General features: G+C 46.0%; 1 protein-coding gene across 1 annotated transcript in view; it reads left to right on the top strand.

Annotated features, from left to right (window-relative positions):
• LOC306917440 (plexin-A1-like) overlaps positions 1–25,000 on the top strand; it is a 240,816-nt gene that overhangs the window by 82,012 nt on the left and 133,804 nt on the right. The window contains exons 6-7 of the mRNA XM_079495664.1: positions 3,462–3,558; positions 13,216–13,466. Coding sequence (XP_079351790.1) covers positions 3,462–3,558; positions 13,216–13,466 — 348 coding nt within the window. The remainder of the gene's footprint in view (positions 1–3,461; positions 3,559–13,215; positions 13,467–25,000) is intronic.

Below are 25,000 nucleotides of genomic sequence, written 5' to 3'. Positions count from 1 at the left end.
TTTTTTCGTTGACTACCTTACCTACCCTGATGAAAACTGAATAAAAACTAAGCTATGCCTATGATGACTAGATTAAACTAGACTAAAATGTTATGGGGGGGATTGTGGAGAAGAAATCAAGTAGAACTAAAAGAAAAGTCATTTTATGTTTGGTTGCAAAACAGCAGATCTACAAGCTCACAACGCGCTACGCTGCGACGTGTTGTGAGCTTGTAGATCGGCTATTTTCAGAGCGCAACCAAGTGTAGAATCAGGCATTATACGGTGCCATCACGGCTGGCCAAAAACTAAATGAAAATCCCCTGTCAAAATCACCAGTGTTCCAGATCAGTTACTGTCCCTGGCCTGGCCTGGCCGGCTGGGTCACTGGGCCAGCCTGGGGGTGGACCGGGTCAGCTGTTGTCCCGCTGTGGTTTGTGTTGGCATCGTGCGGTCGGTGTGGACCATGTGACCTATGAATAGAGGTTGGTGGCGTTTACGGCCGGCCGGGTGGGCAGGGAGGGAGCGGAGAACAGGCTGGGTTCAGTGTTTCGGCGGCTGCGGTGGCGCAGGCGGACTAATGGAGACGGATACATTTAATGTAGGGTCTTGTGTGTGTGTGTGTGTGTGTGTGTGTGTGTGTGTGTGTGTGTGTGTGTGTGTGTGTGTGTGTGTGTGTGTGTGTGTGTGTGTGCGTGCGTGTGTGTCCTTTGTCTGTGGGTGCGTGTGTACAGTTGTGGCCCGCTATCTGCATTTGCCCAACGGCAACACTATAATAGACGCTGGTGGTCACAGCGTGTGGGACTTCCTCATGCATCATGGATGCGTGTGTGTTGTCACACGTCCTGCGGCCGTGGGACGGACAGAGGACAGGGTTTGTGTCCAGCGATGTCCACAGAGGTGTTGTGGTTAAAGACCTCGTCCTCCACAGACACGTGCATGACACTGGAGAGAGCTCTGTCCATCTGGGATTCAATCACTGCCAAGACCTTGCGCTGGTGTGTGTGTGTGTGTGTGTGTGTGTGTGTGTGTGTGTGTGTGTGTGTGTGTGTGTGTGTGTGTGTGTGTGTGTGTGTGTGTGTGTGTGTGTGTGTGTGTGTGTGTGTGTGTGTGTGTGTGTGTGTGTGTGTGTGTTCCACCTACAGTACCAGTCCACTTCCCTGTTGGGATGAAGTGTGCACACACACACACACACACACACACACACACACACACACACACACACACACGTGGGTGACTGGGCGTGCATGTACAAACCACCAAATCCGACATGTCAGGGAGCAAATTGAAAATGCCAATTTCACTTTAGCCTCCCTCGCATCGCGTTGCTTCCTTACACCTCATCCTACCACTTAGCTCATGTGTAAATGAATAAGCTCTCCTCTCCTCTCCTCTCCTCTCCCCCATATGTTATTTTGTTCGGGCTTACAGATATGAAATAGGTTATTTACATTGAATAGCAGCCAACCACCACTATACATACACTGTGCACTCTAGTTACAGTAATGTATGCAATACACAGTGAATTCCTGAATCAGAATAATGCATAATTTCATTCCCATATATTACCTTGTCATAAAATCAATGTCACTTGTTTGCATATTCTCTCCTATTTCTCTTTTTTTGATTGAATACCTTATTATTCAGAAATGTAAACAGCACGTTGTAAGATATTGAGGTTAAAAGGATAACACAAAAATGTCCTGGGGATTTGTTTCCATTGTGGTCCTATGGGTTCAATTCATTAACATAGCAAAACAATGTTACCCAATAATACAGTTCGTGTCATCAACAAATACAAACAATATATGCAGAGACTAAAATGTTGAGGTTCTCTCTGGGAGATGGATAGGATCAGAAACGAGTACATCAGAGGGACAGTGCATGTCAGATGTTTGGGAGATAAAGCCAGAGAGGCCAGAGATGGTTTGGACACGTACAGAGGAGGGATAGTGAGTATATCGGTAGAAGGATGTTGAGGTTGCCAGGCAGGAGGCCTAGAGGTAGACCAAAGATGTATGGATGTAGTGAAAGAGGACATGAAGTTAGTTGGTGTGAGAGAAGAGGAGGCATGAGGACAGGGTGAGATGGAGGCAGATGATTCGCTGTGGCAACCCCTGGAGGGGAAAGACGAAAGGAAAAGAAGAAGATATGCACAAAGGAGATGGGAAGTTACATTCACTTCCCCTTGTGGTCTCCGGATAGATTCTTCTCTGGACAGTTATGGAAGAAACTCTAGGTTACTTCAGTAACCCCAGTTGGTTAAGTGAATCGAGCAAGTGAATAGACCTTATGGACAATGCTATTGGCCGGACATAGCGGACATTGGCGTGACAGCCCCTGACCTCCCCTGAGGTCATTAAGCCTCTCACTGTGCATCATTCCGATAGTTATACAGTACATAGATTAATAGCAATAGTTTTCCTGCTTTGAGTTAAGCAAGAAGGGTCGACTCACTTTATTCACTTAACCACCTTGCTGAAGTAGAGTTGGTTCATATCACTTTGTGTTGAATGGGGCCCAGACAAGGTCCCCTCCCCCAGGAAGATACGTACGTTGACATAGTACGCATAGTAAGAACAAGGGGCTATCCAGGTCACCGTGTGTTTTTTATTACATTTTTCATTTATTTTTTAATAATTAATTTGGATGAAAAGCATCAGGGAAAGAACAAGGCTCCATAAAAACTGTCAAAAGATGTGTTGTGTAAAGTTTGGGGCAGAGGTTCAGCTGTGGCATCCAGGGGGAGTGTGTGTCTGCGATCAAGCCAACGGACAGACGGAGGGAGTGCAAGACATACTACTCTCCCCATGCCGTGCATGACCCCAGGGGCCATGTAAGGGCATTCACGACCGTGCATGACCCCAGGGGCCATGTAAGGGCATTCATGACCGTGCATGACCCCAGGGGCCATGTAAGGGCATTCACGAACGTGCATGACCCCAGGGGCCATGTAAGGGCATTCACAGCCATGGATGATGATTAGTGTATAGGCACTAATAATCGAGCCTGAACATGGACTCCACCATACTCCCACACTTATAGAGATATTTAAATGTTTCTGATTTCATAACATAATAAAGTCATGGTCGTCAGACTGGGCTGAAAAGCCATGCCCAAATATGGAATCATTAGGCTACATCATGGATGACTGAAGTCACATGTCTGCTTAGGATCTGGCTTAGGAATGCGGCTAAAACTAAATCCATGAATTCAAGGCTTCATGGGGTGTGTAATTCATAGAAAATAAGGTATGTTTTGGGTGAACTACTCCTTTAAGTGGTTAGACATGACAATCAACAGAATCGTAGCAGGCAACAGGTGTGCTCCTCTGACCTTTAGGCAACGGTGGGTGAAATGATTGATTACCTGTCAAGAATATGTTCAATATCATGTATATGAATGGAATGTTGTTTGACATATTATCCATTCTCTCTCTCTCTCTCTCTCTCTCTCTCTCTCTCTCTCTCTCTGGATGACAGTATGACTATGAGGGCAGTGACATCAGTGATCTACCAGTTGACCTGTCTGTGTTGTGGAACGGACACTTTGTCATCGACAACCCCTTCGACATCCAAGGTAGGTACCGGCGTAGGACACCTCTCTCTGTCCGTATGTCCTCTCCTGACTGTCTGCATGTCCTCTCCTGTCTGTCCGTATGTCCTCTATTGTCCTTACGTCTTTTCCTGTCTGCATGTCCTCTCCTGTCTGTCTGTATGTCCTCTATTGTCCTTACGTCTCTTCCTGTCTACATGTCCTCTTCTGTCCATACTGTGGATGTCCTCTTGGATGTGTGTGCTTTTGGTAATCCATTTAGACCTTGGAGCCCAAAGCTCCTCAGGGCTCGGTAGTGGTACTATATGCATTTCACTTTCACTCAATGCCAAATGTCTTCACTGAAAAATAGATCTACAAGGTTGCGTTGTGCGCCTGTACACTTATAATCACCGCAGAGTAGGGACGCTAGGGTCCATGTGGTTATTTAATACTGTATGTAATACTGTCTAGGGTCCATGTGGTTATATAATACTGCATGCAATACTGCTGAGCTCAGGCTTACTATTTTGATAGCAGGAAGCTTTGCATATATATAGCACCAGTTACAAGTTATGAAAATTATACTTCTCTTCCTCATCAGCTTTGTATGCTGTGACTTTGACCCCCTCTCAGCAGCAGGCACAGCTGGAGGGACGAGAGAGAGAAAGAGACAGAGACAGAGAGAGAGGGAGGGAAGGACAGAGGGATGGTATGATGGAGAGAATGGTGTGGGGGTGTTGATGGATGAAAGTAGTAGCAGGGAGAGTGACGTATAGGGACGCAGGGATGATGGAGGGATGATGGAGGTGTAGGGGGGGGACGAGAGGACACGCTACAAATGAAGGGACAGTATGACAGGCATGAGATGAGTCTGTGATAAACGGATGCTAACGAGCAAGGCAGCACAGACGCATCCGATCTATTTTGGACATCCTGTCGGAAATAAATGGCACTCTGTCGGACACTTGGTCAAACTGGTTGACCCTTGCTGGTAGTTATTTATTTATTTATATTCCCAACCAGAGCCAGAATGTGTGCGAAAGCGAGGGATCATGATTTCAGTCTGTGAACAGCTAATCTCGTCACCGCTGGACGCAAGGGAGAACCACCACCCCCAACATTTTCCGATTTTTGCAAAACACACTTTTTGCTGCTACTCCTACCGATTTTGTCCAAAAAGCATGCAGTACACATTATCTCTGTCCTGTGAGCAAGTCCTACCGGTCAGATTTCATTTCATTCTCATTGGCTACAATTGACTTCCAATTTGCGGGACTCGTCATTTTTCACAGAATTGCACAAATCATGAACACAGCTGTGAAACCTTGCACGCACATTCCCACTAGGCCAAGAAAGAAGTAAAGAACCCTACATTCTTCACATCAACCTCATGGTGGTAGCCTACTATAACAGACCCATTCTATTGTTGGTCTGTATAACACTTGAACCGTAGTTCGTACATTTTCTCCTGTAACCCATATACAGGCGGCTTAGGGGTAGAGTGACCGAGTGGGAATCACAAGGTTCCCAGTTCCAACCCGGGCTCCCCCAGAGTTAGTGTCGAAGTGTCCTTGAGCAAGACACTGAACCCCTAATTGCTCCCGATGTGCAGGGTGGTGCCTTGCATGGTTTCCTCCGGCATCGGTGTGTGTGTGTGTGAATGGGTGAATGTATAATGCACAATCTCTGTAAATGCACCATTTACAGTATACCACGTTATTTTGCGCCTAACAAAATACCATTTTGTGTTCTCTTCAAAACAAACTTACAGTTGTCCGAAACTCGCACAAATCTGTACAGAGTATCATAATCACTATATGTGATTATGATATTTTGTGAGAAACACTTCAGAGAATATCCATTTTGGTTAGAACTGATTACAATTTACTCACTTAAACTGGAGGAATTGTATTAGTGAAAAGTATTGGACTAATGTCGCGGCACCCCAGGGTGTCGCTGCACCCACTCTGAGGAACCCTGAATTAAATTATACAAATATAACCAATTAGACCCTCAAGCACCCTTTTGCTTACCTCACTACACTCAAAGTTACAAATGGATGTATTAACGCTTTTTTTTTTTTTTTTACTGTGTAGCGAGTACACAAATGGACACACACACACACACACACACACACACACACACACACACACACACACACACACACACACACACACACAATCTAATACCGTCTTTCGTTAGTCTGACCTCATTTTGCTAATACTTGCAGTTCATTTTGCACATTGCCTGAGTGTGTGCGTGTACACGAGTGTGTGTGTGTGTGTGTAGTGTACTGTACGTGTGTGTGTGTGTGTGTGTGTGTGTGTGTGTGTGTGTGTGTGTGTGTGTGTGTGTGTGTGTGTGTGTGTGTGTGTGTGTGTGTGTGTGTGTGTGTGTGTGTGTGTGTGTGTGTGCGTGCATGGCGCTTATCAGCTGTGACCCAATTTGGTCTTCCTGTGTTGCTGTACTTTTCATTAGACTGAGGTGTTGTAAGGCTACATTATCTGACAGCGAGTACATTACACCGCTGTGGATTAAGTGCTCTGACCTCAGCAGCCATAGATAGTATTCCCTAATGTAATCCTCGGACTATGAAATCACATTACAACAGCATAGTATGAGCACTGTACATCCTTTGGCTCACGATACTAACATGATTCCTTGTTTTTCCACAACAATGTTGTTTATAGTTGTTGGCACAGTATCAAGCAGTGGTGTCTAATGCAGTGGTTCCCAAAGTGCGGTCCGGGGACACCCAGGGGTCCTTGAGGGTGTTCGTGTTCCAGAGGGTCCCCAGCTAAATGATAGTTAGGAACCAAATGGACCCTTATGGGTCTGTAACATTGAGAGTGTACAAATGGGTCCATTTGGTTCCATTTGTACACTGTCAGAGTTAAATTAACAATATTCATTGGGGTCCCAGAGATAGAAATGCTATTAAATGGGGGTCCGTAGCCTAATTCAGGTGAAACCAGGGGCCCTTGAAATGAAAAGTGTTGAAAATCACTGCTAGAGCCGCAAAGATCTTCTCTTATGGGGGTCCTTGGCATATATTTTCAAATGGGGGTCCGCGGGCTAATTAGTATTATTTTGGAGGTCCTTGACATGAAAAGGTTTGGGAACCACTGGTCTAATGTACAGTCTACTGTCTAACGCATATAGTCATCTTCTTTTGACTCATTTCCCATCACATCGGATCATCGGTTTCCATCTGGTTCTTCCTCTGTGGCTTCCTGCCACCTGCATGTCGTCTCTCACCCAAACAATCCTCTTTGGCCTTCCTCTTCTCCCAATGTACCCCCTCGTCTCTCCTTTCCAAACCATCTCAACCATGCCTCGCTTGCTTTATCCACCTCCAGCTCCACCCTCCTGTCTTTATGTCAGTGCCACTGTTCATTTCCAGGCCTCATACAGGCTGCTCATAATGCATCTTTCCCTCTCATTCTTGCTGCTACTCTTCTGTTGCAAATGACTTCCTCTGTCTGTTCCACCCTGCCTGAACTCTTCTCTTCACCTCTCTTCCACACTCCCCATTATTTTTGGAGAGTTGACCCCAAATCCTTAACCTGCACAGCGCCACCTCTACTCCTTAATTGCATACTCACTATTCCACTATAGTCTCTCCTTTAAGCACACGTGTGTATAGCCTACTGTCTGAATGGACATTTTTTCTAATGCAGTCTGCTGTCTTAATTTGTAATGCATCTAATGTGTAGTCTTAAAGTACATCAGATAGTAACTATAAATATATATAATTCATGCAAGTCTTTCTACTGTGTCAGGCTTGTCAGCGATATTATATCCATTTCCATTTGTCTCTCATTAAATGTTAGATTATCGGTATCATAAACCAAACCTCTTGCCTTGGATGAACCTCATACTAAGCATTTATTTATTCACTTTTTTTTTAAAGCTGTGATCAGAACGATCATTTTCAATAATGGCCACCTAAAACTTGTCCATGACAGGTTTACTAGCAATCTCCTCGCTTGAAATATTCAGCACTTCTGTCATGGATTATGATGCAGGACCCACATGGCAGGACAACATACAGTATAGGTATCATGTTTTATTCCTCCAGACAGACAGCTTCTACAACATACTGTGTGGCAGTGGTTCCCGGGGACCCCCAGGGGTCCTTGAGGGAGTTCCAGGGGGGTCCCCCATGATAGTTTGGAACCAAATGGACCCTTATGGGTCTGTAACTCTGAGAGTGTACAAATGGGTTCCACTTGGTTCCATTTGTACACCCACAGAGTTAAATTAACATTGATTTTACAATATAAATTGGGGATCCCAGAGATGGAAATGCCATTAAATGGAGGTCCGTAGCCTAATGCAGGTCAAAATGGTTGGTCCGTGAAATTAAACGGGTTGAGAATTAGGGATGTCCCGATACCTCAATTTCTGTGTTAGCCGATACCGATACCAGTGTCGTGATCTCATGTTGTGTTTATAGCTATATCTCGTGTTGTGTTTATAGCAGACTCCTCACTCATGTACACTTGCAGTTTGGGCAACTCCAGTCCAAAGCAAACTCCACATGTCCCAACATTTTATTTACCTGCCATAGTGTCAACCCATTACCCCTGTGTGGGATCTGTGGTTAGACTGGCATATTCGCCGATACCGATATGAACCGATATGACAAATAAGGGCCGATCCGATACTTTTCCCGATACCGATACAGTATCGGGACATCTCTATTGAGAATCACTGCTAGAGCCGTAAAACCTCTTCTCTAATGGGGGTCCCTGGCATATCTCTTCAAATGGGGGTCCCTGGCATATCTCTTCAAATGGGGGTCCCTGGCATATCTCTTCAAATGGGGGTCCCTGGCATATCTCTTCAAATGGGGGTCCCTGGCATATCTCTTCAAATGGGGGTCCCTGGCATATCTCTTCAAATGGGGGTCCACGGGCTAATTAGTGTCAATTTGGGGGTCCTTGACGTGAAAAGGTTTGGGAACCACTGCTGTATAGGATAAGCTGGAAGGGAATCAGGCTTACAGAAACAAGCGACCTGTTCAGAAATCAGGCTAACATAATTTATACATCAAGCTACTATATATATATAGGCCAAGTCTTGTCTTCACTATGGCAGTTGTACATATGGAAGTGTACTTGGCATATATACATGTGCATATCCTACTTCGACGTGCACTCTATTATACTCCCCATCTTTTACGATATAATTTTAGGCAGTCAGCGAGCCAGCCTGTCCATCACTCACGCAGTCAGTCGATATGTTAATCTAATCAAGTCAAGCCGGATTTATATTTTGCCATACGACGGTGTTGCTTGCCGAAAATAGCCGATGTATAAGCTCACAAACGTGTCGCGGTGCCACGCGTTGTGAGCTCAGAGATCTGCTATACTTCCGGCAAACGACAGCGTAGTAAATGAAGCATCACCAGTTGAATTCCCCCATGATAACATGGCTGTGTGCTTTTGTATGTGCAGCATGTAGGTGATTTATAAAGACGGGCCTTCACATTTCATTTTGCTGCCAATGGAAGCCATTCAGAAGTGGAATGACTTTTCACTCTGGCTCTGTGTGGGCTCTGTCTGTTCCAAGCAGCCAAGAAAACTTTGGCCAAAGTACACGGGTTTTGAAAGTGAACTTAATTTGGAAAGAGAAACACACACACACACAGGTTCATTACACATTGTCCTGGTATTAATACAGACCACAGGGCCACATGGTTGTTACAACAGCTGCTATACGCAGGACAAATTATACGCGTTAATTGGCCGGAAGTTATGTTTTCGCCTCTGTCTGTCTGTCTGTCTGTCTGTCTGTCTGTCTGTCTGTCTGTCTGTCTGTCTGTCTGTCTGTCGCATCTCAGTGAGGGAACGGGTCATGGTGGCCTGCCGGTACCCTGGTGTAAAGTTGGACTGTTAATGTAATTAAATCATTCATCTGGCTCACATTAATTAGAGCGGCACTACTTTTAAGCTCAGCTGTGGCTAATCAGATTAGCCCAGAGAGGCCACCCCGGCAGACGGATGCACGCCACCACACAGCCTTTTGAAGTCTGCCAGAGAGGAGAGGAGAAGGATAGAGAAGAGAGGAGAGGAGAGCAGAAGGATAGAGAGGAGAGGAGAGGAGAGGGGAGGAGAAGGATAGAGAAGAGAGGAGAGCAGAAGGACAGAGAGGAGAGGAGAGGAGAAGGACAGAGAGGAGAGGAGAGGAGAGCAGAAGGATAGAGAGGAGAGGAGAGCAGAAGGATAGAGAGGAGAGGAGAGCAGAAGGATAGAGAGGAGAGGAGAGCAGAAGGACAGAGAGGAGAGGAGAGGAGAGGGGAGGAGAAGGATAGAGAAGAGAGGAGAGGAGAGCAGAAGGATAGAGAGGAGAGGAGAGCAGAAGGATAGAGAGGAGAGGAGAGCAGAAGGACAGACAGGAGAGGAGAGGAGAGGGGAGGAGAAGGATAGAGAAGAGAGGAGAGGAGAGCGGAAGGATAGAGAAGAGAGGAGAGGAGAGCAGAAGGATAGAGAGGAGAGGAGAGGAGAGGAGAGGAGAGGAGAGGAGAGGAGAAGAGAGGAGAGGGATAGAGAGGAGAGGAGAGGAGAGGAGAGGAGCAAAGGAGACGAAAGCAGAGAAGATTATTTTTGCTCTTGCTCATTAATTTCCTTGCTTGCCTTTTTGTCAACCTGTTTCTCCATATCTCTCTCTCTCTCTCTCTCTCTCTCCCTCTCTGTCTCTCTCTCTGTCTCTCTCTCTCTCTCTCTCTCTCTCTCTGTCTCTCGCCCTTGGAGGGACATGCCATCTCTCCAGTTTCAATTAATTACAGATAACAATTGTGTTTCACTAATTCGCTAACAAGTGCAACCTCGGATTTACTCTCTGCCCTTCTTTCATCTCACCCCTCTCCCCTCCTCCTCCTTCTCTACAAATCCCTCTACTTAGGTGTTGTTTTTGTTACTTTTAATGACTTTGTGGTGCGTGCGTGCGTGCGTGCGTGCGTGCGTGCGTAGAAGATGTGGTCACCTCGCCTTTCACCACACAGTAAAATCCTCAGCTGCAATCTTTTCAAGTTTTCTGTCCTACCCTGGATTTGAACTGGCGGTTCTCCTGCCTGAGAGAGAGCTAGCAGTGCTAATTTAAGATGGCATACAGTATGTAGCCACACATGCTTCAGGCAGAGCTTCAGGCAGTACTACTTAAACCAGTGGGTTGTCCTAATCATTTTGTCATTTTGGCATTCATCAGACGCTTGTACAATAGATAGTACAGTAGTTATGTACTTGTACAATAGATAGTACAGTAGTTATTTACTTGTACAATAGATAGTACAGTAGTTATGTACTTGTACAATAGATAGTACAGTAGTTATTTACTTGTACAATAGATAGTACAGTAGTTATTTACTTGTACAATAGATAGTACAGTAGTTATTTACTTGTACAATAGATAGTACAGTAGTTATTTTTGGTGTAGAGGGAAAAAAGGACGGGGGCCTAGTATAGATCCCTGCAGGCAACTGCAGTTAATGCAATTCAGGGTACAAGCCTTCGATATTTTTGAGGGGCGCTAGCCCCTCCTATGTCCAGCTTTGAGAGTTTGTGCAAACACAAACATTGAAGACATGATGATTGGCCGTAATGAGATGATGTACGTATGATGATAAGAGCGCCCCTCACTTCACACAGGTGTGAGTTTTTGTAATTTATGTGCTGAAATATCGATATTGCGATATATATCGATACGTCATCCCGCGATAAATAATCGATATCGATTATTAAGATATCGATATCGAAAAAAAGTTTTTTTTTCTTTTCTTTTTTAATTTGAAATAAAATAATCTTGTTCATAATGAAGTGATGAACAACATGTTTAGAAAAGGAGGAAATGACAGCTAAAATAAAGCAAATCCCACTCTCACATTCCACAGCAACCAGAAGTACTGAATTACTGGATGGTGATTTGTCCAAACAGCTTTGTGGGAATACAAAATGCAGAATGCATTTCCCCAGCAGTGGACAAGTCCACTGACACCAGTGATAATGGTCAGTTGGTGGTGTTTGTGAGGTATTATAATGATACCAGTGATAATGGTCAGTTGGTGGTGTTTGTGAGGTATTATAATGATACCAGTGATAATGGTCAGTTGGTAGTGTTTGTGAGGTATTATGATGAGGGTATGAGTCAAAGGGGGAGTTTTTGAGTATTCATTTAGTGTTTGAGTGGTGCAACCACTCCTATAGACAGCTATGTGTGTGTCCCTCCCTGTGTCCGAGCACGGAAATAGCATTTTTTTCAGTTCCAAGTATTTTGTAGTTACAGATATTGTGATATATCGTTGATGAAATGTCATACAATATATCGCAAATATCGCAATATATCGAATATCGTGTTATTATCGTTATCGAGGGCCTACTATCGCGATATATATCGTATCGTGAGGTACCCATATCGTCCCACCCTTAGTATACATCTGCTATTTTTGAATATTTTAGAAAAATCACACCTGTGTGAAGTGAGGGGCGCTCTTATCATCGTGCCCCTCAAAAATCTTTAAAGTGTGAGAACTACTGATTTTAGAAGACATTTGAACGGGTTAAGTTAAAAGTGCTCCGCTCTACGGACATCTAAGCTACGTCATGCTGATTCCATGTGTGTTGCCCCTCCCCCACAGCTCACCTGTATAAGTGATTCCATGTGTGTTGCCCCTCCCCCACAGCTCACCTGTATAAGTGATTCCATGTGTGTTGCCCCTCCCCCACAGCTCACCTGTATAAGTGATTCCATGTGTGTTGCCCCTCCCCCACAGCTCACCTGTATAAGTGATTCCATGTGTGTTGCCCCTCCCCCCACAGCTCACCTGTATAAGTGATTCCATGTGTGTTGCCCCTCCCCCACAGCTCACCTGTATAAGTGATTCCATGTGTGTTGCCCCTCCCCCACAGCTCACCTGTATAAGTGATTCCATGTGTGTTGCCCCTCCCCCACAGCTCACCTGTATAAGTGATTCCATGTGTGTTGCCCCTCCCCCCACAGCTCACCTGTATAAGTGATTCCATGTGTGTTGCCCCTCCCCCCACAGCTCACCTGTATAAGTGATTCCATGTGTGTTGCCCCTCCCCCCACAGCTCACCTGTATAAGTGATTCCATGTGTGTTGCCCCTCCCCCCACAGCTCACCTGTATAAGTGATTCCATGTGTGTTGCCCCTCCCCCACAGCTCACCTGTATAAGTGTTGCCCCTCCCCCACAGCTCACCTGTATAAGTGATTACAGGACAGAAAAATATAACATTATGTTAACCGCATGTAACACAAACCAGCAATGTCAAAGATAAATTCACTTATTCACTTATTCACTTATACAATAAACATATTCTTACTATTGAATTGAAATTGCATGGACACATGAAAATAATACAGACAACAACATTACTCACTTCTAAGGGACGCACACGTTGGCTAAAGTGATCCTGTTGCTGCAACTCAAAGCTGCTGTTCTCTCTGTGCACAGGCAACTAAAATGACTCTCCAGCAAACCTTTCTACTACAAGGTGCAGGGACTGAGTAATCAACTTAGCATCAAAGCACTGCACCAGGTGCAACTAACAAGCAATCAATCACCCAGCACACATCAAAAGATGTCAGAGTGATAATGACCCAGCTATACTAGAAATCACACAATAATAAAGACTTGGGGAATCTTCTTAACAATGTGTGTTGCCCCTCCCCCACAGCTCACCTGTATAAGTGCCGGGCCCTGCGGGACAGCTGTGGGATGTGTCTGAAGGCGGACCCGCTCTTCGAGTGCGGCTGGTGCGTTCAGGACAGGAAGTGCTCCCTGCGCCAGGAGTGCAGCAGCGGCGGGGGCGGTCCCTCCTCCTCCTCCTCCCACCTCCTCCACGCCACCCTGCAGGGAGACGCCACCGCCGGCTGGATGCACGCCACGGCCGGGAACAGCCGCTGTACCAACCCCAAGATCACCAAGGTGAGAGAGAGAGAGAGAGAGAGACACAATATTTTGTGTGTGTGTGTGTGTGTGTGTGTGTGTGTGTGTGTGTGTGTGTGTGTGTGTGTGTGTGTGTGTGTGTGTGTGTGTGTGTGTGTGTGTGTGTGTACGTGCGCATGCTCGTGCGTTTATGCGTGCATATGTACGTGTGTGAAAGAAATATAGAACATCTCTGTACATTTTGGCTGCAACATTTCCAGATGTGTGGAACCATGTCGACATCTCAATTTCCCAACTCAAGTACTATGTGCTATTTAGATTACAGAAGAACTGATTACAGTGTGTGTGTGTGTGTGTGTGTGTATGGTGGTGTATATGTGCACGTGTGCGCATGTACATTATGTGTGGCTGTGTCTTGTGTTTAGGTGGCTGTCAGCCACTCTGGCATCTGTTACGTTCCACTTACCTCGTTGGGATTACTTTCCAAAGTCGGATCACTGAGGCCCCAGGTGGCATCACCACACGTTGAATCCATGTAGCGTTTAAGAAAACAATGCAACAAGACAAAACACATTGATCTTATCGGGGAAATACAGTCTCTCTGTTTTCACGCACGCATTTTCATTTTCGTTCGCATACCCTGGAGGGACGGGACCATTGACTGTTTATATCCCGTAGGCCTGAGGGACCGTGCTGGAATTGCTAGTTAGTTGTCCAACTTGCCTATACAATAAAGCTGAATATATGCAATATATTATAGCTAAATAGATACAGGAGGAAAGGCTATTGTGCTGTACTGTCAGGTGTTGGAGGGCAGTATAGGAAGTATTGTTGCTATGGAAACTGTAAGTGTTCTCTTGTCTGCTTGTCACATTGTTGGGGACTGTCCAGACCTTGAATTTGGAAACCACAGTTTTGGGGAACATGTTTCAAGTGGTCTTAAGACTGAACTGAGCTCATTCTAAATCTTTTTGTGTGAACGGTGCTGCGTAATTGGTTTGAAAAGATTTATTTTCTCTCTCTTTGTACTTCTGTCAGACTGATACCATCCAATCGCAATGCAGAAACTCACAACGGCAAAGTTTTGGGGGGTTTAGTCTTTTTGTTCTAATGAGAACAGACAAGCCAACGCGATAACACTGAGTTTTAATGCATTTTATCTGTGTCTGTGTGTACTAATCAGTCACATCGTTCTCCAGATAAACGCACGCACGCACACACACACACACACACACACACACACACACACACACACACACACACACACACACACACACACACACACACACACACACACACACACACACACACACACACACACACACACACACACACACACGCACACACAACTCGTATCTCCCATTTGCCAATCAAATCCGTGCTGCTGCTGCTGCTCATTAGGGTGATTGTGTGATGTGTTCAATCAGAGCAGAAGTCCCAGTGTGTGTGAACACCTGTGGAGAGATGTGGGTGGGACACACACACACACACACACACACCACTGAAACACCCTCCTTTCCCAACACACAGTTGTTGCTTAGCTTAGTTGTAAGCGCCATTAAGACCTGAGGCCGATTCTACAAATGCCTTCTAAATCAGTAGTACTTTCATGATTTAAAAAAAAAGTTCAAAAATAGCAGATGTACAAGCTCTCAGCGCGGCACAAAGTGAAGCACTGAGAGCTTGCACATTTTTGAATAGCCAACATTAAATTGACACATATGTCATTTTAAGGGCAAGGACGACCTTAACTCTCATGAGACCTTGATGGGTCCCAAATGGACCATAGCGGTCTGTAACTCTGCAGTTAGAGGCCTTTACGGGTCCTTTTGGGACCCCCTCAAGGAACCCTGAGGGCCAGCTGGAGGCGGGTGGCCATGTGGGCTAAGGGAGGCAGAGCCTATTCTCTTACTGCTGGCTATACTGTGCACATTACAGATTATAATTGTCATTGTCGCTGCAGCTATAGCCACCACAATAATGTGTCAATACAGAACACACAAAGCCTACTGTAGCTGGTAAGACTGACATTAATTGCCACTTTCCAAATGCATACAGTATGCATGCTGCAAATTCCACATAAAGACAAGCTTTGTCTGGCCTATACAGCGATGAGTGATGTGACCCGGGAGGGGTGCATAGCTTTGGTCCGACGTCCTACCAGTGCAACACACAATAGTCCGACACCGTACCCAAAATCCTAACCTAACCCTTAACTGGCCACATATGTCGGAGCTACGGTTGTGTGTTATCCGGCCACGTCTGTCGGACTATTGATACGTCGGACTAACTTATGCCCCCGACCCGGGGGTCGGCGACTCGGCGGTAACACTAGTTGGGACCTGGCTACGACCCACACTGAAAAGTGCATAGTCCAGACTCCCGAGTCAGTGTGTTGTTGTGTGTACTATCCAGGTGTGTGCGGCCGAGCAGCTTGTTAAAAACGACAACACTGAACGGAACAGAGACAGAAGAACAAGAAGTTAAGCTGCTGTTTGTGGTTGTAATGAGATATGTGTTGTTCATATTAAAATACACAGGCAGTGACGTTGGTATCTTGCCACGGTAACGCCTGATTTATACAAAATCTACTGTCACATTGGACGTTGGACGCGACAGGCTCTCCGGTGCCATGTCTGCTTCTGCCGATTCAGCTTAAATCGTGTCGTTCTCATCGACACGCGAAGTGGCAGATGCTTGGTCAGATGTCGCCCAACTCGTCAACGTTGTACGACGTGTGCAAGAATGCGTTCGATGAGGTGTAACTTTAGCATAGCCGTGTTACAATCCCCAAACCGTGGCATCCTTTCAGCCATTTCATGTATTTTGATGTCGCCATTTTGACACTTGTGCTTCATCTTTGCATATCTTTTCAGTATTACAGCGAGTATCTTCTCTCTTTCTCTCACTCTCTCTGCTTGGCAGGAGCTGAGGTGTCTATCTGTTTCTCTCTCTCTCTCCCCCCATCTCCCTCTTGTGGTGTCTCTCGTCTGTCTTGTCATCTAAATGAACAGGTGGGGAATTTAGGCCGGTCAGTTTCATTTAAAATATCAGGATTTAACTGCAGCCCTCTCTCTCTCTCTCTCTCTCTCTCTCTCTCTCTCTCTCTCTCTCTCTCTCTCTGTGTCTCTCTCTGTTACTCCCTCTCTGTCTCCTTAAATTTCTTTTTTTTTCTGTCTCCTTACATTTTCTTTTTTCTTTTTTCACAAGTATTTAATTAGTATTTCATCGCCTGTATGCCTCTCTCTCTCTCTCTCTCTCTCTCTCTCTCTGTGGCAGTGTCTCTCAGCAGTGACTAGGAGTAATTGAATGGTGCTTCTCTGGTCTCTCATTGGGTGTGGAACTGTGGATGAGCCAGACTGTCTGAGGACTCCTGTGACCCCGCCCCCTTTACTGTGACCCCACCCCCTTTGCTCATCTCTTCTGTCTCCTCTGCCTCTGTGAAAAAAGAAAAGAAAAAGAAAGTTGTGCTTATCATCAGGAGAGAGAGAGAGAGGAGAGGAGATGAGGGGAAAAGAGAGGAGACGATTTAGTTAGGCTCCCTCCTGCAGTCCTGACACAGAGAAGCTGTGATTGGCTACGGAAACTCGGCACCTTGTAAAATATACGCGCGCACTTGCATGCGTGCACGCGCCTGTGCGTGTGCGTGTCTCATTGATCGGAGAACAGCAGTGTATTTTATTATTTTATTTAGGCCTACAGGAAGATGGTGATAAAGGTGATGATAATGATGATGGTGTTGACAGCTCGTAGAGCTAACGTATAGTCGTAATAAATATGTGATGAGTCAGCGACGCAGCAACCATTTGAGTTATTAACCCTCTAAAGTGTGATTTAGTTTTAGGCCTAATACTTCTAGGTGTACACTTTGTTTTTAGTTTAGCAAATGACATTTAACAATTGAATTGACGAGATACAACTGTATACGTGTATGTAACTGCAAATCAGTGAGAGAGAAAGAGAGCGAGAGAGAGGGGGGGGGGTGAGAGCGAGCGAGAGAGGGGGGGGGGGGTGGTGAGAGAGAGCGAGAGAGTGTGTCACTGCTAAGCAAAGATAGACACTGTAGGCGACTAGCAGCTCATGAACCTGTGAGATATCCTTCTCAAGTGTAATATATAACTTAAGTCGCACTTTTATGTTCAGGTAATCTCTCTTGACATAATCTCCATTCAAGTCCAGGTTCTGTCACCGCTGTGCACATTGGCTCACTTTAAAAGTGGTCGATGGCTCTCTGTGAATTTCAAGTGGCTTTGACAAATTGTGGGCTGAGTCGCGGGGAGGCTCTTTGCTAGCTCTGCAAATCTGTCTCATGAACAGCGCTCTCATCGCTGCTCCAATCCCCCAGAGGGAAGGGCAGGTTGTGAGGGATATCGCAGCAACGGAGACTCTTAGACCTGGATATACACCCTAGGAAAACAAACACTTTTCAGACGCATTGGCCTCTGTATTCAAGCTCACTTCACGGCCGTGTGTATGCATTTGTGCATTGTATGTGCAATCACATATAACAGTTTCCAGCGTGCTTAATTGGCACAGTAACACACTGTTGCCACAGAGCTTTCATTAATGCTGTCAGGCAGAAACCTTGTATCTCCAAACCCATTACTTTTTAAGAAATGGGGAAAAAATAAACCTGTGTTCCAATTGCTTTAATATAAAGTCACTTTATATTAAAAGTCAAGAAAGTGAAGTCAGCTTCACTTTCAAAATCAAGGACAGTGAGCACTTTCCTTCCTTTAAGCGAGGATGTCTGGCCAGCAGGCAGGCAGGCAGACAGACAGACAACTCCAGCTAGCTGGCCACTGGCAGAGCGAGAGAGAGCACGCTGGCAGAGCGCGCTGACAACCTCACCGTCCAGATTGATGCTCATCCGACGCGACCGGCAGCCCTTTGGGTGACTGCTGCTATTCTAAGATGTTATTTTCTTTTCTTTTTTAATGCGTGGAGCCAGGCCAGGCCAGGCCAGGCCAGGCCCTGGGCCCACTGAACTACAGTCAGTTCAACACCAGACCCGTGTGATCTTGATGAGATGAGACGCTGCGGGAGCAGGTTAAAATGGCCGTGGTCAATAATGCTAACAAGGAGGAGATGTGATTTGTTTCTGTGGAACACAATAAGACAAGAGGATGTGTTTCTGCTGGAGATACTCGGATTGCAGTTGTAAATACACAAAAGCGTGTCTTCTTGTCCTCTCTCTTTTCTGTCTGTCTCTCTATGTCTCTCCTTCTGTGCCTGTGCCATTTGCGACAAGCACTGTAACTAGACTAAGCTAAACTTTGATAAGGTGTAGTGTGGACCCTACCGTCCACTTGAGTCGGAGCGATTTTTAAAAATATATCTTTATCATAGTTATTGGTGTAAACTGCCCTTTTTCCTCTCTCCCTCTCTTTCTCTCTTTCCCTATAGGCTTTTTTACTCAAGGACTTACTTTCAGGGAAACTAACTAGAGCGTGCCTCTTGCTTCTCATAGGCTGTGCAGCGGTAAGGCTGGCGTTCGCCTTAACGACTGTAATGTAGACCTTTGGATATCAAAATCAGAATGCAGAAGAACGCAGCTATAGGCACCCCGCTCCGTATCGATTGACCACAGTGTGCACTGCAGACCAACTCCTTGAATAAATAGTTAGTGGTATACGCTCAGGTAGAAGTGTAACTTTAGCGAACATTGTGACTTTAGCCAATAAGACGCGCACGCATATTTGAGCGGCACGCACGCACGCACGCACGCACGCACGCACGCACGCACGCACTTGCACTCAGAAAAATGAGTGAGAGCTGCATGTGTGTCTCGGAACACCTAGCAAAAACACACACAACATTTTCACTAGGCTTTTTGTAAATAATACATCACACCTTTATCGATTCAGGGTGTGCTGAAGTGCTGTCTTTTCCCCACACAAAGCACCGCTACACACTCATACTGTATAGGTCTACACACCTGTGAACTGACCCTGTCTTCAACAGCGCGCTAGGCCACCAGGGCCGTTGGAGGCGAAGTCCGTTGCTTAGATTTCTGTGGAGTAGGAGCTGTCAGTTCACTCCATGTGCCGATGTTTCCCAGCAGCATGTATTCCAGTTACTACCTGTCTTTCTCTGTATCTCTGAGAGAGAGAGAGAGAGAGAGAGAGAGAGAGAGAGAGAGAGAGAGAGAGAGACAGACACACACACACACAGAGAGAGAGAGGTTGAAAGGAGGGGGTTGTGTTGAACCTCAGCTAGGGGCCAGGGCTATTCCAGCATGGCTGGTGTTGCGCTCAGAGCTGAAGCTAGTTGGTTATTCTGCATGGCTGTCTGTCGTGTTTCCTCTGGGATCTTGTATTGGCCGGAGACCACATCAATTATCCATAGGTCTCTAGGCTGCCGTTCCTCTCTGCTCCACACCACTTCCACTTTTGACTTTCATCCACTTTCATGTCAGTCAACTTTATATGCGTTGGACAACGTGCCATATTGCTGCTTCCATTTTATTTTCTAAAAAAGACTGAAATGAACCTTACGCCCTATATATATTTTGTGGTAAATAGCGGAAATAGCTGGCCTACCCAGGCTATGAGCTTATAGATCGCACATTTGTAACATACTGTATGTAATTATATAACTATGCCCATATAGGGCTATCAGGTTGAACATGTTTATATTCAACGGAGCGGTACTAGGTCTCGGGTCACACACAATGCAACTCCAAGATACGATAATTCATCATAGTCCGTTAACAGTCTACTCCACTAACCTTATTCCCAGTCATGTGCACGTCTGGTATTCCCCTGCCCATTAACCCATTAACTTGGCAAATATGGATTACTTTGGGTTTTATCCATGCATGTCTTAGCAGTATTCCCAATGGGAAAACATGAGGCCCTAAGCACCATTCCTTTTTCTAAACACATTACCATTTCCCGAGCCCGGGACCGGTCGCTTCCATGGAAATGTTATTCCCACCTGAAATGTCCTATTCCCAGTTTTCCTGACCTTTTGAACCAATTAACTCTACTTAAGGCTCCCTTGTTTGCTTGAGCGTTAATAGTTTATTCCCAGTTGCAGTGGTGGAAGGTAACTAAGTACATACGTGTCGTACACTCAAGATAGATAGATAGATCAGATACTTTATTAATCCCAGAAGGGAAATTCAGATATCCCATAACTCGTACAAGCATTAAAAACACAGCACAGAAAGTGGGGGCACAGCTTAAAACTGAGAGATGTAAAAAATATATATGTTATGAATAAGCATACAAATCATTACAAAGGTGATACAGGGATCTACTAATCCTTTGTTATTGCAAATATTATAATTAAAACTATTAGTCCAGTTCATAAGCCTATATACGGTAGCTGCACAAGTTGGTGCACTGCCCATAAATAGACCCATAAATAACTAAACACCAGTAGTCCAGTTCAAGAGCTTAGAGGCTTGTCATGGAGTTAAAAGGCCTAGTTCTATTGATGCCCAGCATCAGATAAGTTTAGGTAATATATTATTATGAGCAGTAATAATCTCTTTGCAGGACCTGTTCAAAGGCAAGAGCATTCCATTCTTAGATAAGGAGTATGGACTCCCACCCCCTCCTCACACTGACCTCATTAAACCTAACAATCTCCCACACAATGCATTCAAACTATGCACAACAAAATAATTTAAAATCAGTTGCAACATTAAAATGATGACGACATTAAGGCATTACAAATTACAATCCAATAATAGGATTATAATTGTATGTAACATTTTTTATACAGGATACTTGTGGTAGTGTTAGATTTATTTCATTATAAAAAATACTTATTTTAGACAACTAACCTGTTGGGAGAGCTAATCCATTTGCGTGTCTCCCATATTCCCATGCAGTTTCTTTTTTTCGTGTTTGTGCTTTTCTTTACCGCCCTTTCTCCCCAATGTAGTTGTTATGCCAAGTAATTCCTCCCCACACACACGTGTGTGTTGTCACTGCTGTTGTATCCTACTTGACTCACCTGCCAGTGAGGAGCCCCCACCGGGAGGACGTAGAGCCTCATCCTATACTCCCACCCAACACTCGGCCCCAGCCCAAAGGTGTACGTAAGCTAACAAATACCCTCCCTGGCCGGCTTCCCTCCCCCGACCGAGGGCCAATTGTGTTCGTATAGACGTTCGACAAAGCCGGGTGCACCAGGATGGATTGGAACCCCCATGCCTCTGCGGTGGTGCCACCCGATCGCCTCCCCATGCAGTTTCACTGAACACATCTCAGTGATATTCCCACGCCGGCGTTCCAACCACATTAACAACGTTCCCAGTTTGAAGCAGCTCCCAGGCTTAAACCCACAGGTCATGTGCTACAGTAAGTGTTACCACGGCGACCACAGTGAGGTGGCGACGCTGCAGTGGCGTGTGTCTAATGTTAACGTGCAGGGAATAACCCCAGCATGCTGTAACATTATGGGATGTGATGTGGTTAGGACATATACTGTATGTAACCCACAGTGAACCAAGGCCTAAGTCTTCAGAGTGAACTAATGTAACCGCATGGACCCGTAAAGTTCAGTTTGGTTACACTCTCAAGAGTCACAAATGGATACATTTATGAGCATTTTACACAAGAGATGAGGCAGATAAAGAAGGAAGGAAGGAAAAAAGGAAAGAAGCAAGGGAGATGTTGATCTGACCTCATCAAACCCTGTACACTCAAGACACGCTCCATATATGGCCAGTACAGAATTCATTCCATATGTTGATCTGACCCCCCATCCAAAGCGCTCGCCCAGGTGTCTGCTGTCACCCTCAGGGCGTCTTACTGGTTATTATTATTATTTGAAATGCATGTTTCAAATTAGTGTTGGGATAGTGTACAGTACTTGTAACAGGATACATTCACATCGGGGGTTATTTTGCCTTTAGGCTCCTGAATCCACATCCATAGACGCTTTGTTGTGGTCGCTTTGATCAATCTTCATCCCTATAGGCCAGATTCATACTCGGCGTCGCACAACGAAAATAGCCAACCTACAATCTCACCACGTGAGAGCTCTTTTTATCTGCTATTTTCCGTCGTGCGACACCGTCGCGAGACGAAGGCTTTAGGACTGGCTGTTTTGTGGCTGGCTGCCAAACACTGAGGTCACACGCTGCTGCGCCTCTGTTGCCATTATGTGGTTCCACTTCCAGATTAACTTGGCACTTGTTGTGGGGGAAAAGTCACCGCTGCTGGCATGGTGCCACAATGACAGCGGTCTGGGTGGGTGGGTAGGGTACCGTGTGTGTGTGTGTGTGTGTGTGTGTGTGTGTGTGTGTGTGTGTGTGTGTGTGTGTGTGTGTGTGTGTGTGTGTGTGTGTGTGTGTGTGTGTGTGTGTGTGTGTGTGTGTGTGTGTACCCCCCTGGTACCCCCCGTACCAGTGGGTCCTCAGCACAATTAGTAATATAGCTTCACAATCATTTTAACCACTTTTTATTATTGTATACCTTGACTATTCAAAAATAGCACTTTGTGCAGTGCTATGAGTTTGTACTCTACATCTAGCCTGCGTTCCAGCCTGATTCGCTGCGTTCTGTGGGTTTGTATTGTCACTTTGCTACTCAGTCTGGCCAGCAGGCAGCAGACCTTTTACAATGTCACATAGCCACGTTGTTGCGGATACGTCATCAGCCAGCGCCACTCCAACTGCAGTTTTTACCCCCAACCGCACCACAGACCAATCAGAAGCCACAAACACTTTTTTTTGCCTCTGGTGAGTCCTTGGCTCTAACTCTTTTCAGGTGGGAGTCTAATACGTAGATCAATATTGGCCTAATTTGGCCTAAAACAGCCATGCAGGCCTACATCCTTTGAGAAGCACTTCCCCAGTACGTGGTTCTAAAACGGTGTGCTGAGCCACACCGTTGTTTACTATATCTGTACTTTGTGCCTATAATACAGAGGGAAATTCTTTATCCTATGAATACATTTGAACCCACACACTAGGCCTAATAGTTCAAAATGTTTCTTAAATTTGAAGGCATTAGTGTATGAACAAACAATAGTTTATACATTTATGTAGGCCTACAATATCTTTACCATATATATTTTTGGACCACCTCTATTCATGCCATGAACCACCTGTCCGTGGACCACTGGTTGAGAAACAGCCTATCTTAAGGTAGATAGAAAAAGTCATAGCAGCTGTCAGTGTGCCAATATGGCTGCAGGCTGGGGAGGCGGACGCGTTAGTGCCTATAGATGTGGTGGTGATGGATTAGACACTTCCAAAGTGGGGTTGCGGTCTCTCTTCTGAGCACTGGTGTCTGATATATTTGGCATTCTTCACAGTTCGGGTCCTGCATGCATGTGGTCGGGGTGTCATACCTTCAAGGCTTCCAAAAAAGAAAAGAAAGAAAAAAAAAAGTCTTTAGATCCCGGCTTCCACACGACGTCGGCTGTCCATTACAAGCTCACAACCCCCGCAGGCTTCTCTGTGTTCCAAAGGTGTCCGTGTCCAGTTGGCAGGTATAGAGCGCTGCTGACATGCTGGTTGCGAGTACGCTAGCACAGTCCCGGTCTGTCCCCCGGTGTCTGGCTGGCTGGGTGCTTATAGTTCAGCTTCCATGCCTCTGTGACCCATCTGCTTGCTAGGATGGAGCCAGGATCCATGATATAAATGCATAAGGGCGGTTTGGCATCTGCAACAGAGCTATCTTGGGACTGATGTCCATTTGAATGATGGGAGTTTCATATCCGGAGACAGACAGGTCAGGGCTTGTGTACATTTGCCAATTCATGGTCCACTCCAAAAACTTCAGAGTAGCCTGATGCTCAGCCTGAATATTCATTTCGCTTTCACTCCATTATTCAGTCTGAAATGCCTCTCAGTGCAGGGGGGGCTTTTTGGCGATTGGTTCATACTGGTTCATCCGCACTCCCCATTGGGCCGGTTCGATTTTCCATCGAGAAAACTCCACCTTTCACAGCATCACCAGACCCTGTCTAGACATTCAGGGTCTGGAGCCAGGATATCTTCACAGGAAAAAAACGGATCTGAGTTGCAACTGCACTTTGCAACACCAAATCTGTTCGCCAAAAACAGCCAATCACAACGTGTTGTGAGCTTGTAGATCCCCCCACCCCTATCGGTGCTGGGGTTCAAGTGGTTAAACTCCTTGTTTTCTTTGGTGGCCTTCCTGCCGTGGCACTTTGAACTTTATGCCCTCAAAATATGCCCTACACACCAAAGGTCAAGCCTTGCCCGCTAAAATGTTTAAATTCCAGCCCGGTGGCTAGCGGGTGCTACTGGCCCGGTGGCTAGCGGGTGCTACTGGCCCGGTGCGGCTAGCGGGTGCTACTGGCCCGGTGGCTAGCGGGTGCTACTGGCCCGGTGGCTAGCGGGTGCTACTGGCCCGGTGGCTAGCGGGTGCTACTGGCCCGCTACTGGCCCGGTGGCTAGCGGGTGCTATTGGCCCGGTGGCTAGCGGGTGTTACTGGCCCGGTGGCTAGTGGGTGCTACTGGCCTGGTGGCTAGCGGGTGCTATTGGCCCGGTGGCTAGCGGGTGCTACTGGCCCGGTGGCTAGCGGGTGCTACTGGCCCGGTGGCTAGCGGGTGCTACTGGCCCGGTGGCTAGCGGGTGCTA

The sequence above is a fragment of the Electrona antarctica genome (assembly GCF_951216825.1).
Source record: "Electrona antarctica genome assembly, chromosome: 2".
NCBI classification, from domain to species: Eukaryota; Metazoa; Chordata; class Actinopteri; order Myctophiformes; family Myctophidae; genus Electrona; species Electrona antarctica.
Note: the sequence above shows the minus strand (reverse complement) of the source record. Positions and strands in the feature narration are given on the sequence as shown.